We start from the raw sequence: 14,626 nt of genomic DNA on the forward strand, positions 1-14,626 counted from the left end.
GAGCACAATGGAGCATGCTCACCCAGAACAAATCATTGCCATAAAGACGGAAGAGCCTCTTCACCTGCATCGTTAATGTTTTATCTTCTGAACTCACACAACACCAAACAAACCCTATCATTGCAGGAGCACAGCCTGGGCTAAGGGGCTAGAACCAATGCCCATCACATGGAACTAACTGGATTTCCCAGGTTGGCCTGATCTAAGTGAAGAGGATACTATCCCCCGACAAGAAGGCAGAGATCAGCAGAGCAACACTGCTGACAGAACTACCACAAGGACCCCGACTCGACTCAGGCAGCTGATCATCCGACAGCCAGGTGCTACACGCAGGTACCACAGGTGACTTGTTTTTCAAAGGAAAGCTCAGAGGAGGTGGTAATTCTGCTGTACCCTCAGGAAAAGATACATTCTGTAGGAAAGTAAATAATTCAAGATGCTGATGGAGCTCTCTATGGGAACCTGGAGCACAGGGCAGGTCAACTGCTGCAAGACGACGAGAAAAGCATTAGTGTCCATTTGCCAAAACAAAACTTAAAACTGAAGCTGAGACTAATCCCTGAAGTGCGATCAGGAGTAAATGTGGGGGAAACAAAGGAGCTTACCCCAACCAAATAGTACTGCACTTTGAAAATTTAACCAATGATTTCCCCGCCTTGAAAATGCAGGGCTGTATTGAAGGACCGGCATCAGAATTCCACCACCACCACCACCCCGCATAGATGGTCAATGTCAGATAAGTGACATTGTTGCTTGAACTGTCTTTAGTTCGTAAACACTTAACTCACCATGTTGTTGAGATTTATGCCAGAGAAATGAATTCAGTTTTCTAAACAGTCTTAAAAAAAGGAAGTTGTATTTTTACATTTGTGACCTGTACAATGAATTTGCAGAAATTCTAACCCTGAGCGATGGTTTCTCAAAACCCATTTGATCCTCTCATTTGCCTTTGGTGAAATTAACACAATATTCTCCCAATAATCTGGAGGCACAGGAAGTCACTGTTTTTTCATTCTGGGCAGACATAGGCTCAGTGATTTTTGGCAACGAGAGTCACATATGCAGATATATGATGTGATCCTTCAAGTGGCCCAGGTCAGAAAGTCAGAATAAACATTACTGAAATAATACCTAATAATTTTGGCGTTATCTCTGGCAGACCTAGGAGGCCCAACAGCTTATGTGCTAAATTAAAACCCAAAAAGCACACAGCACAAAACCTACTTAAAATTAACATGATTCTTTGTTCAGCCCCCTGGGTTTTAAAAATACCAACTTTGGGATGGATAAACATGGAGACTCACTCTGGGAAGCATACAGGCCCTCCACGGCTCTGTCTTCATGGCCATCATACTCCCTACTGGACAGTTGCCTGTTGGCAGTCTCCAGTCGATCTGCGCACAGAGAGAAAAGGATTATGAAGAAATGCATCTAGGTCATCATCAACTGAGAAATGACATGGGAGCCAAGAGCTGGGTATGAAAAGATGCTCAGGCAGGAGCCCCAAACTGAACTTTTGGGGAGAAACAACACATTCCAAAATGTCAAAAGAAGTCTTCAGATGCCACGCTGTGCCTTTATGCAATGGAATGCCAAGATGTGCACCAGCAGGAGGCAGCTAAGAACAGATTCCAAGAAAAACCACTTTGCTGCCTATGAGCAAACCTCTGATTTGAAGTCCTTGTAAAGGGTTGACTCCTTGGCCCCAAACCCAGCCCTAGTCTAAACCTGACCATGAGCCCTCTGTTTTAGCCCATGAATGCTACCTGTATCTTGGAACAACAATTAAATAAATACCAAAAAAAAAGGTCAAAATGACCTAATGGATGAAGATTCTACTTAGTTCTACATTTGCTCAAACCACTTGGCAAATTTTCATTTGTTCAATTAAATAATTCAGATTAACAGGTCTTCATTGAATGTACACGATATGCAAGATAAAAAGGTTTGTAATAATAGAAAAAGTAGGATCTAGAGACTACATAGGAGGCAACTGAAAAATGGCTTGGCTGACTGAAAGTGAAGTTAAATTTTATGCATTGAGTCATTCTGTATGTTGGAGGTTGCCAAGACCCTGTAGCAGGTGACTCCTAGCTTTCGGGAAGTATATACATATACTAGAGGCCCGATGCACGAAATTCGGGCAAGAGCAGGCCTTCCTTCCCCCAGCTGCCCCGCACCAGCTTCCTTATGGCTCCCTGCAGGCACCCGGGACCTGGGCTTCGCTGGTAGCCCTGGCTTCTTCCAAAGGTCATCCAGTCTAATTAGCATATTACACTTTTATTATTATAAATACACATCTATCGGCCTATTGGCCTTTATTTTTCCACCAGCGGGACACATGTCTAGTCTGTCTTCTATGCTATACCAAGCAAGTGTTCAGCATTGGCTTTTACAGCATGCTACCGAATGACTCAGCATGTGTGGGAAGAGCTGTGCATCTAACACTGGTCTTTTCAAAGTTGCCACTCACATAGTCACAAGTCACAGTCAGGACTTTTCAAGCAAGCAGCAGCTGCACACCTACTCCCTCACTTAACATATAGGCTGTCACTTCTCAGGCTCAGTGCTGAAACCTACACCCTACAAGACAGAAAGGAACAATTCTGCTCTCTGAGAGCCCTTTCCCAGGTGGCTGGAATTTCCAAGGTTATCTCACACAGTTGAGACCTGAAGTCAGGCTGTTGGTCACACAGCGCTTTGGGATAGAGAGAAAACACAAACGGAAGCTGACGTGCCTCGGAGGTCCCTGTTGAAGTCATGAAGTCTTCGAATCTCGCCCTCCAGTTTGTTTCTCATCGCCTTGTCCAGTGACTCTCGCTTGGTGGTGGACTTGACCAGACTCTCATAGGCTTCTGAAATCCTCTGAAGCTCTTTTTCAAACTACAAGAAAGAAGTGACATGAAAGTGGGACTCTGACATTCCCATCGGTGCCTAAGTTATACCAACTTTTAAAAAAAATGTTTATATTGATTTCAGAGAGAGGAAGGGAGATAGAGATAGAAACATCAATGATGAGAGAGAATTATTGATCAGCTGCCTCATGCACACCCCCTACTGGGGATCGAGCCCACAACCTGGGCATATACCTGACTAGGAATCGAACCATGACCTCCTGGTTCATAGGTCGACACTCAACTACTGAGCCACATTGGCCCGGTCTACACTGACTCTTTGACATTCCAAGTGTGAAAGCTATATCTTCAATGTGGCCTTTTCTGCATCTCAAGTTTCATGTCTACCAAATGGTGTAATCGATTTCACCCCCACCCCTGTCTGCCTTCTGAGGGCTACATTAGGGTCCTGCAAATAGCAGACTCACAAGTCTGGTTGGACCATCTGATGTCACCTTAGAAAAATCTCTCTGTACCAATTCCAGAAAGGGTGAATTTAAACATAACTTAAGCCTCTTATATTTTACAACTATTAGCAATTTACAACTATTACTAGAGGCCCGGTGCATGGATTCTTGCACTGGTGGGGTTTCTCAGCCTGGCCTGCACCCTCTAGCAATCTGGGACCCCTCGAGGGATGTAGTAGTGTGTGAAGCGGCAGGCAGCCAGAGAGGAGCCTGAGCTAGGGCTGGCACCACGCCACTCCCACTTATCTGCTGCAGAGGAGGTGGGAGAGGCTTGTGCCACCGCAGCTGTGCTTGCCAGCCATGAGCCCGGCGTCTGGCCCCGATTGGTCAGAGCTCCCGCTGTGGAGTGCACTGACCACCAGGGGGCAGCTCCTGCGTTGAGCGTCTGTTCCCTGGTGGTCAGTGCGCATCATAGCTACCGGCCGGTTGTCCGGTCGCTTAGGGTTTTATATATATAGATTATTATTCCCAGTTAACATAAGAGAAAATATTAAGTACAGAACAACTAAAGGACCACAACTGGAACCCAAATTTTCAGACTCCAAATACAGTGCTCATCCAGAAAACTTCCTTTTATGTTCCCATTCCCAAAGGAACATAAAACCCACTTGAGGAGATGCTGCTTTACTTAGCATTTTTACTCCTTTTTCTATGAAACTATCTATATAAAGGACTAATGGACTTGAATCTAATTATAAACAAATGTACCACAGACAATCTCTTTGTATGAAGGAAATGAAAAATATGGGATTAAACCATTTTTTTGTTGTTGTTCTCTTTTTGTATTTCACTAAATCAAGAACTGTAACTGGGAGAGCATTTAATCTGCGGCATATTTAAATCTATAATAGGTAGCTATAACTGTGCTAACAGGAGTCTAACTTATAGTGAGTTTCTGAAGTAGCTATCAATAAACCTCTTTTTAGTGTTGTGTGACCTAAATAAATGCAGGAGAAAGGATAAAGAGTGCCTGCAAACACAGAATCTTGAAGAACTGCTAAAAGTCGGAATCAGAGGCAAGGCACGCAGGGTTGAGAGCACTAGCACCCCTCAATGGGCACCAAGAGACTTGCACCATGTTTTTGGTCTCTACTGGAGAGCTATGTCACCAGGAGGCAGGCACCCCACCTGCCCTGATCAAAAGTCCCTGCTGAGGTTCCTATAAACAAAACATGTCCTAACAGGTGTCTACTGTACACTCACTATGTGTCTGGGTGCCAAGGATACCTGGTCTTAGGAACTCAATGTCTAGAGTTGGCTGCACCCAGAAACATGCACTTCAGTAAAGCAAAGTCAAAGGTGGTGTAATGCCATGACGGAGCCGGGAGACAAGGTCATTTTGCAGGGCTGAGAGGAGTTTCTTTAGATAAGATTTCAGAGAAGATACCATTGAAAATGAGTCTTGAGGGATGAAAAGGGATTTGCCAAGCGGAAAAGGCCAAAGGGCGTTGGCATCCTAGGCAGAAGATGGGACCTGAGCCAAGGCCACGCCATGAAAGTGCATGTCTCTGATGAGCGTGAGGGGCAAGTGCTGGGAGCCAGAGCCAAGTGGAAGGACTGTATGGGCCAGAGAATTATGGGAGGACACACCCCCATATAAGCATAAGGGCAGCATGGTCTTACCTGAGGTTTTACAGAGATAAACTAAGGATGGGGTTGGAGAGTGGGGGTGGGGAGACAAGGCAGGAGAAAAGAAGTCCAAGGAAGAAGCTAATGTAAACAGCTCAATGACCAATGACAAAGCGTGAACTAGGGTAACTACAAGGACAGATTCCAAAGACCCTGAGGAGTAGAATCGACAGGTCTTAGTGACGGTCTGAACTGGAAGGGAGAAAGATATCAAAGACAGCACAGACATTCATTGCTTAGAAGACAGAGCAATAAGACTGACCAAGATCAATGGTTGATTGTAAGAGCAACAGGTTTAGCAAAGAAAGAAAACCAGTCCAGTGTTGGAGTTACCGTGTCTGGGGAGCCAGCAGAACATCTTGGTGAGGATTTCCCCTTAGCAGGAGGAAATACAGGTGGGAAAGTAAGGAAAGGAACTGTGTCATGTGCAGATCACATGAAATCATACAGTGCAGACCACTTAGGGAGAGCAACAGCAGATGAGAGGGCCACCCACGGGGAGCATTAACACTGCAGGAGTAGGGGCGGCAGAAGAACCAGTGGGAGAGACTAAAGCCAGTGATGCTATGAGCCGGGAAGCCAAAACTTAAAGGAGAGAGAATGTGATTAGTGCCCCCGGAAGCTACAATAGAGCCAAGATACATCCCAGGAGAGGACAGGGAAAGGCTGGGGAGCTGCAGGGTTTTAGTGGCAGCTGACCAGGGTGGAGTCGAGAACACTAGGGCTCCTGTCGGTACTGTTATTTTCTCCAAGGCCTCCTAATACCAGAGTTGATACTTCCACGGTCCTCTCATTTCCATAAGGCCTGTTTCTTCTAAAGAGATTATGACTGTCAGTAATGCGGCAGCAGACGGAACAGCACGTCCTGAATCCTGTTCGTAGCTCTATCACAAATCATGTTCTTTCCTTTTAATTTATTTTGTTTTCAAAAGAGATGGCTCCAAAATACCACCACTGCTATGCTAAGGTCATCTATAAAAGGTGGCTTTTGTTTTTGGACAGATGGGCAGGGACAGTGACTGTCACAACCAAAGGGCATCACCTGGTCACTATGCAAGCTGAGAGGACCATACAACCTGATGTGTCCACCATCCACTGTAACAGAGTGCCAATGTTCAAGCCCAGGACAACTAGGAAGCCTTCCTCGGCTGCACTCCCACTGTACGTTCACCTGCTGTACTCACCTGACTGAACTCAAATGTGCACATGCCTTTTGTGACTGATTTGATTGTCAAGTCCTTCAGGGCAGAAACAGTCTATAGGCCTAGCACTGTGCCCTGCCAGTGAAAAAAATAAATTTAATCTTTAAATTTATACCTCCTCAAAAACAGTCTTGGGCACAGAGAAATGACACCTGATCTTGAATTCTTTCCTTTCATAAAAAGAACTTCTCTCTGCACACTATGAAAGGCAATTGCAGGATCCCTCTGACAGCCTAGTTTATAATCTCAAATACGAAACAATCAAGGATTGGGATTTGGTTATGTGCTTGTAGCTACCAAGAGAGAAAGGGCAAGAGTCTTAGTTCAGAATAAGATACTTCCTGTCAGAATTGACAGCTGTCACAATGGAGACAGATTAGTCTCCTTTATTGTAGTCATAGAGGACAGAACGATGACTATATGTAAGAAGTTAAAAAGATGCAGGTTTTGATTCAACATAAGAATTTCATAACTACATTTTCCAGGAGTGCACTATGCCCAGTAGTGAGCTTCTCATCCCTGGAAGCATTCAAGTAAAATAAATAAATAAGTAAATAAATGACCTCCTTTCAGGACAAGACACAAGGATTCCTAAGGGGTGGGAAATTGGACTAGAACTATTCCCAGAATTTCAAGTCCAAAGCTCTATGAGTTCTAATTGCACACTCCTTCAGAACAAGAACCACACCCTCTTCTTCAAATCCCTCATGTTCAGAGCATCTTAAGTCCTCCCTGATATTTGTTAAAGACGAAGACAAGGCTGGACAGACTGGCTTTGATATAAACACCAACTGGGCCAGTTCAGAGCCTGAGTGTGATCTTATGAAGAGAATTCTGGGTTTGCCTTCACAACTCCATCCTCCCTTCCAGCCCAGATGTCGGCAAGCTCTTAGGCCAGGTCGTTCAGGGCCCTTGAACTCACAGAGAAGCACTCGTTCTCCCAGAAACAGAACCACAAGCAGACTGGAAAGCCCTGGCGCCATGAAGCCAATAGGCAGACAAGGGCCCTGAGGAAATCCCAGCCATGCCAAGCTCTGGGTACTGGCTTTTCCCCTGAGCACCCTCCTATGCACAGCTCAGGGACCCACAGGACCCAGGGCACGTCTACTGTCCAAGTCCCGGATTGCCCGGTCAGAAAATTGAGCAGCGAGGCCGAGCCAAGGGGAGGCCTGGGACGAGGACAACCTTGGGCACACAAGGTGTGGAATGCTGAGTCCCAGACTGCCCGGTCAGAGCCACCACTGCTGAGCTGACAGGAGGAGGGCTTCACAGCAGCAGGCCTGGGGTAGCCATTGATGCCTCGCATGCTGTCCAGCCCTCTCCCTCCAAATGTCCATCGCCCTGATGGCTTCTGAGGCCAACCCACTCGACAAAACATAGTCTGGTCCTGCTGGAAGTGCTGTCCACTAATTATGTTTCAGGGAAACTGGGAGGAAAGCGAAGCAAATGAGTGAGTAAAAGGAAGTACTGAAAAACAACCTCCCTTCCTGAGGGTCCTCAACCCTCATTCCAACACTAACAGGGAAAATCGCCACCTCGTGCCTCTGGAAGCGGTCTCCCCGTCTGGGCTGTGCGCTGGCGTCTCTGAGCTTGGTCGTTCTTTCCTGCCATGTTCTCGGCACAGCATGCACAGGCTAAGCCTGCAATCAAACATTCTTCTGTTTTCGGTTCTGCCCTCACACTGAATCTCTCTGAGCACCCCCAGTGCGCGAGGATCCAGCCCGGATGTTATTGCTGGCACAGGGCAGCACATCCTACAATCAGCACAGTGACTCCACCCCAAAGTGACAGTCCCCATCACTGAGAAGCAAAGTCGTCACCTCGTCCACCTGACAGTCCCCTTCCCAGACCTGAGGCCTAAGCAGCGGCTGAGAGACAACTGAACAGTGAGGCGGAGCTGAGGGAGGCCTGGGGCAGGACGAGCTGGGCACGCAGTCGTGGAATGCTGTCACAGAGCTCACCCGGCTCCTCTGGCTCGTGGTCCTAAGTTGTTGAGAACGGCTACACAACTAGTGATGGGCACGGCAAGTATTTGTCAAAAATCTGAGCTTTTAAATTGACATATGAGCCTTTCCAGTTTGATGTGTGGTAGATCAATGAAAGGTAATATCTATAGAACTATTTATGGTCGTCAAGCAACTGGAGGAGTTTTGGGTTCCAGAAGGCAAACAGATTTTACTTTTCTCCTTTTCCAGAAGTCATCAAAATCCTTTTGGTCACAAAGTTTAAGAATCATCCTCTGTGCAGGGAATTGAGTCACTGGGAGATGAATTTTGTTTTTCAAAATAGAAATGTGAGCCCTAGCCAGGTAGCTCAATTGTAGCGTTGTCCAGATACACTAAGGTTGTGGATACGATCCTCGGTCAGGGCACATATAAGGATCAACCAAATGAATGCAACAACAAAACTGATGTTTCTCTGTTTCTTTCTTTCTCTCCCCCCACCCACCCCTTCCTCTCTCTATAAAAAATAAATTAAAAAAATAGAAATGTGCATCAAAATCAAGAAAGAAATGCATGTTACAAGTCAATGAAGTATATATTAATAAACAAGTCACTGGAGAATATCAAAACCTCCCAATCTCTGCCCCCTCCATGAAACTGTAAAAACACCCATGTGAAAGGAGTCAGAACCAAACTCTGCCCTCAGGTGGGTCTGCGTAGCGTCTGGCCGCGTGCGCCACAGAGCTCTGTTAGGGAGAAGAAAGAACCGCTTATTTCGCAGAAGTGCTGAGCTGGTGCTTTCCAGTTGTTAGACCATGCCCTGGGAGGTGTCAGAGGCAAGCTGGGGCCTGAGCAGCGACCACAGCCAAGGCCGGAGACAGCAGGCTGTTTCCCGCCTCCTGTGGGTGTGCCTGGAGCGAGGCGGCACTCTCGGCAGCCCGTGTGTTTCTGGCTCTCATTTTCCCTCCAATAAAGGCAGCCAGAGCTCTCTGCGCCAAGCCTGGTCTTGACTCCAGACCATTTCAGTGGAAGCTCTGCACAGACGCGCTGGGGCAGATTCAGTCCGTGCACGTATTTATCACCAAACCCACTGCTCCCAGCTGTCTACACCAGCCTCAAAAGCTCAGAGGAGCTGACTGCGCTGACACCCTGACCAGCAACGCGGGCAGGCTTCCCCTGAGGGATCAGTGCTAAACAGTGACCACCAAATGGCCAGCCAGGAGCACTACCTGTCACACAGAACCCAATGACTGTGATCCTGTGGTCGGGAAGGTTTATATTCCTCCCTTTCTCTTTACAAAGGCCCCTGATAGTCCAGGGCAGAGCCAGGGACTTAGACTCTTATAAGATGCCTTCCGCCACACACGCCTCCTTGCTTGCAGAGAGGAAACTCCAGTGCCCTGTGGCTCTGCTGCCTTAAAACACCCATTACTTTTGCCCCCCTCACCCCCCGCCCCCCACCCCTCGCCCCTCACGTCTGCTGTTCTATCTGCAGCATTTCGAGTGCTGACCTTGCTGGATGTTTTCCTATCGACTCAGGCTCTCAGCTTCAAGCCCTAAGGCTGAAGGCTGCCATACCCTCTAATATGCCCACGATACGACATAGGCTGGAATTATACAGCATCTTCCCACCTGACAAGTCACAAGCACAGAGAGAGGACACAGTAACTCGACCTTGACCCTCAGCGTTGCGACAGCACTGAGAATGGGCTAGCTGCTTTTGCAGAGACAGCTAAGGAAACTACCATGGTGATCAGAGGGCTCCTGAGAATCCCAGATTTAACGGAAACCTGTTACTCTCCACTCATTTCCTGTGCTACGCTGGGCGTTCCCTCTTCCACACTGTCCACCTGGGGAAATACTCCTTAGCCTCTGAGTCTCCGGTCCAGGGCCACCTCCGCTGTACCCACTGGAGCCCCTGAAGTGCCATTGCAGGTATGAGCTTAGGCAGGCACCACGTCATATTTATGTTTTGTCTCCTTCGAGCCTTACACAGTACCTGGCATAAAAAGGGATCTAGTTAACTACTGGCAAGGAGTCAACAAATCAACCCCCCACAAGCAGGTAAAGAATTCTGTCCTGCCCAGCCAGTGTGCCTCAGTGGTTGAGCGTTGACCTATGAACCAGGAGGTCATGGTTTGATTCCTGATCAGGGCACAGGCCAGGTTTTGGGTTCAATCCCCAGTGAGGGCAGGAGGCAGCCTATTAATAATTCTCTCTCATCATTGATGTTTCTCTCTCTCTCTCTCTCTCTCTCTCTCTCTCTCTCTCTCCATATATACACACACACACACACACACACACACACACACACACACACACACACACATTATGATCTCTGAATGCATAATAATCTGGCCACTCAGTGTACTTATGTATAAGGAAAAGCTTGCAAATCTTGATATGTCAAGGGACCAGGAGATAGTGGCCCCCAGCCTCTGGCTAGTAAGTCCTCTGCTTCTTTCTAACTACCCACAATGCAGTTCTTATACATGGAAAATTTTAAAATCCCAACTCTGTGGTTAGTCTATACTGAGTGGCCAGATTATTATGCGTTCAGAGATCATAATAATCTGGCCACTCAGTGTGTGTGTGTGTGTGTGTGTGTGTGTGTGTGTGTGTATGTACAAAGCAGGCGTCCTCAAACTACGGCCCACGGGCCACATGCGGCCCGCCGGGGACATTTATCTGGCCCGCCGGGTGCCGCTGCCTGTCCTGCTTAGCAGCCGACTCGTCCTGGGCCCGCAGTGCGCATAGGAATTTGTTCGTAGTTTTTTTTTTTTTAAACTATAGTCTGGCCCCGTTTAAAAAGTTTGAGGACCCCTGGTATAAAGAATTATGTCCCTTTTAAAGAACCTTCTCCCTCCCCTTCCCTGGGGAAGTCACATACCTTGTGGAGCTTGTCAGCGTTGTCATAGTAACCCTGAAGTTCCTGGTGAAGCACGCGGTTCTCCTCTGTTAGTATCTCCACCATCTGCTGGGCTCGCTCCACAATTGCAAAGGCATCGGGACCGAGCTGCTGGCTGGGGGAGGCAGCAGGCGGGGGCTGCGGGGCGGCCAGGGTCACCGGGAGTGGCAGCGGCAAGGAGGTGGAGTGCAGAGGCCCGCTGACCGAGGAGTTCTGGGAGGACATGGGGCTGTGCTGCTGCACTGTTGACGGGAAAGGAAGCTGGCATGGGCGGCTGCAAGGGAACAGAAGACCAGCAATCAGACCCGGGGAAGTGGTGCAGGAGGAAGGAAGGCCCAACAGTATATGCACATCGATGCTTCCACGACCAGAGGTCATCAATGAACTTCCCAGTGCTCGGCTGAGTACAGCAGGTTCAGTCCTTCATGCCACAGATTTACTGCCTCCCTCTGAATCAGCACTGCTCTGGTCACTGGGGGTACAGTGAACGGGACAGATGAGGCCCTCCTCACGAAGCTCACAGTCTCAGGGAGAGGGACAGGTGAGCCACCAAACAATAAACAAAGCCGGCTACTCAAGAGGAATGAGTCCTCTCCAAAACCAAGCAGAGTGGGACAGTGGATGACTGAGTGGCTAGTTCACACTGAGAGGTCAGGGGAGGAGTCTGCGAGAAGCTGATGCTTGAGTTGAAGTCTGAATATCAGACTAGTGGTTGTGGGAGGGAGAAGTGGGGAAGGGGTGTTCCAAGTAGGGAATTGCTAGTGCTCAGGGCTCAGGTAGGGCTGAGAGTGGGCAAGATCGAGTAGAAGATTGCAATCTGATGCAAGCACGACCAGCAAAAGCAGTAAAAGCTAAGACCCGAGGGATGGACAAGGGCCTTCTCAAGCCAAGGCCAGCCGTTCCCTAGGGCAGTGGTCGGCAAACTCATTAGTCAACAGAGCCAAATATCAACAGTACAACGATTGAAATTTCTTTTGAGAGCCAAATTTTTTAAACTTAAACTTCTTCTAACGCCACTTCTTCAAAATAGACTGGCCCAGGCCGTGGTATTTTGTGGAAGAGCCACACTCAAGGGGCCAAAGAGCCTCATGTGGCTCGCAAGCCGCGGTTTCCAACCCTAGCGTATAAACAGAGGCCAGTGGAAAAGCCGCATGTACTCTGACTTTGTACAGATGGTACATCAGTGGCAGGATAGACAAAAGGCGACCGCTGAGGGGGCCTAGGTGAGGTCTAGGTGGGAACTGACGAAGGCTCACAGGGTAGTAGCAGAAGAGAAATAATGGATGGATTTTATATATATCATGGATGGGGAAAGTAAGTGAGAAAAAAAATTACTCCTAGATTTTGGGCTCCACACAAATGGGGTACCATTTAATGAAATGGGGGAAGTCCTGGGGAAGGAACTACTTTTTTTGTGTTTTGATTTGCTGGGGTGAGGAGGTCTGGAAATCAAGTCTAATTTTAGCCATGTTGAAAAGAACACATAAAGGTGTCCCCTTGACCTTTCAAATTCCGGGTCTAGCTCTACATTTAAATCATGAATTTCCACTTCCTGTCTCCACTCCCTAACAATCCCCCCTCCTCACTCCTGTTAAACTGTTTCATAAAAACCATCGTCTTTGCTTTCAGCCTAAGCCAAGGCCTCCTAACAACAACCTTTACCGGTATAAACACAGCAAAGACAGTCTCAATGTCTTGTTCCCCAACCACAGCTGCCTCTCTTCCGCAGGGACTTGGGGAAACGAGATTCCTTGCTGACCCCCTCAACCTTCAGGTCTCAATCTGGGAACCGGGGCTCTAAGAATTATCAGCAACCCCCAAATCATCAACATTCTGTCTCAAAGGGCTGGGTCCTCTGGAGATCCAGCTACTTCTAATCCGTAACAGTCAGCCTGTGTCACCTCCTGTTACTTGTGGCCATCCATAGCCAAAGCTCCCAGGACTACCCCCAATTTTCCCAGGAGGTGGTCTGGCCTTATATTTTCAAGTATACTTGCTGGAATGTTTTTGGACCCTGCCAGCCTCCAAATCTCACATTTTACAAGCATTTCTTGTATCCAGGAATCCTCTGAGTGCTGACTCCTGGCAGCTAAATGTCAAACTCTGGAAGACAATTTGACAAGGGTCTCCTGAGCCCTCCCTACACAGACACCCAGATATTCATAAAGATGGACACAGAATAAACCTGGCAGATCCTAACAGAATACTGACCACAGGCCTTGCCTGGGCAGGGAACTAACATCAGCGGCTCCACCTGAGCTCGGGAGGTATTTCCCGACCAGATTCCTCATGCCTTCAATCCAGGAGCCCCTCCATTTCCTGTGAAAATAGCTAGGATCCAGGTTCCCCAAGGCAACGTGAACCATGGAGCCGATGTGATTCTTTAGTCCTTAAGTGAGTTTCACCTTCCAGCCACCCTCAGATTTCAGAAAGGAATGCTGCCCCTGGGAGATGTAAGCCCTCCCTCCCCTCCCCTATTACACAATGATCTGGTTATCTCTTTAGAAGTGAAACGTGTGTGCATCTTGATGGAAATGTGTAATATGTGTCAGCCCGCATGCGGGAGGAGGTCTGTGCGTATGAGGTCCAACTCCATCCCAAGAGGGAAATGCCCCCGAGAGCCATTCACAATGCCCAGCTTTCACCAGGTTCCAGGTACTCCTGTCTGGGGTGAACCCACAAAAACCACAGATCTGTTACTTAATGAGTGCATTCCTGAAGGCTGGCTAAATCCTGCCAATCATGTCTCATGGAAAGAGGTTACCTTGGCAAAAGACAAAATAACCAAACATTACACTGCCTCAACTCAAAGGCAATCGCCCATTCCCACGTCCTAAGCACCCACTTCACGCTGCGTCCAATGCAAGGGATACACGTGTCAGTCTCCTTGGAGCTGAGGGACCCAGGCGAGCCGACAGTCCTGGCTTTCAGAGCACCAGGCCTTCCCTCTGACCCATGCAGCTTTGCCAAGCTTAAGGGACAGGAAAGAATAGGCTTTTCCAAAGTGGGGAGTCTTCTGTTAAACAGAGAACACTGGTCTCACAGATAACCGGGTTACACATTCAATCAACTCCACGTTATAACGGACGAAGTGCAGGCAGGAGAGCAAACCCCTATTCCTTGGTCCCACTATTCAGCCAGCTTTGGGCTTAGAGTAAATGAGGGGGAAAGAGTGTTGGGAAAGAATAGGAAAATTTCTCCCATGTTGGCATAGGACAGCACTGTTCCTTTTAATATAGGGTCTCTTTTTTTTCTGGTTCTGCTTCTTTCTAGCCATGTAACTACAGAGTACAGAGGTGCTGTAAGCAGTAAATGAGATAATGCACATACAACATTGCATACAGTGTCTTTTTTTTTATAGAGAGTGGAAAGGAGGGGCAAGAGACACACAGAGAGAAATATCGATGTGAGAGAGACACATCAATTGGTTGCCTCCCCAACACACCCCGACCAGGACAGGAGATCGAGCCTGCAACTGAGGTACACTTCCTTGACCGAAATCAAACCCAGGACCCTTCAATTCGCAGGCCGATGCTCTATCCACTGAGACAAACCGACTAGGGCTATACAGTGTCTATCTTTA

At 47.9% G+C, this 14,626-nt stretch overlaps 1 protein-coding gene across 2 annotated transcripts in view; it reads right to left on the reverse strand.

Moving 5' to 3' along the window:
• The window catches only part of AMOTL1 (angiomotin like 1), a 106,092-nt gene that overhangs the window by 35,425 nt on the left and 56,041 nt on the right, over nt 1–14,626 (reverse strand). For both annotated transcript variants that reach the window (XM_080688169.1, XM_080688168.1), the window contains exons 4-6: nt 11,026–11,317; nt 2,739–2,883; nt 1,305–1,394 (exon numbers count right to left, since the gene is read on the reverse strand). In XM_080688169.1, coding sequence (XP_080544295.1) covers nt 1,305–1,394; nt 2,739–2,883; nt 11,026–11,317 — 527 coding nt within the window. The remainder of the gene's footprint in view (nt 1–1,304; nt 1,395–2,738; nt 2,884–11,025; nt 11,318–14,626) is intronic.

The sequence above is a fragment of the Plecotus auritus genome, assembly GCF_963455305.1.
Source record: "Plecotus auritus genome assembly, chromosome: 9".
NCBI classification, from domain to species: domain Eukaryota; kingdom Metazoa; phylum Chordata; class Mammalia; order Chiroptera; family Vespertilionidae; genus Plecotus; species Plecotus auritus.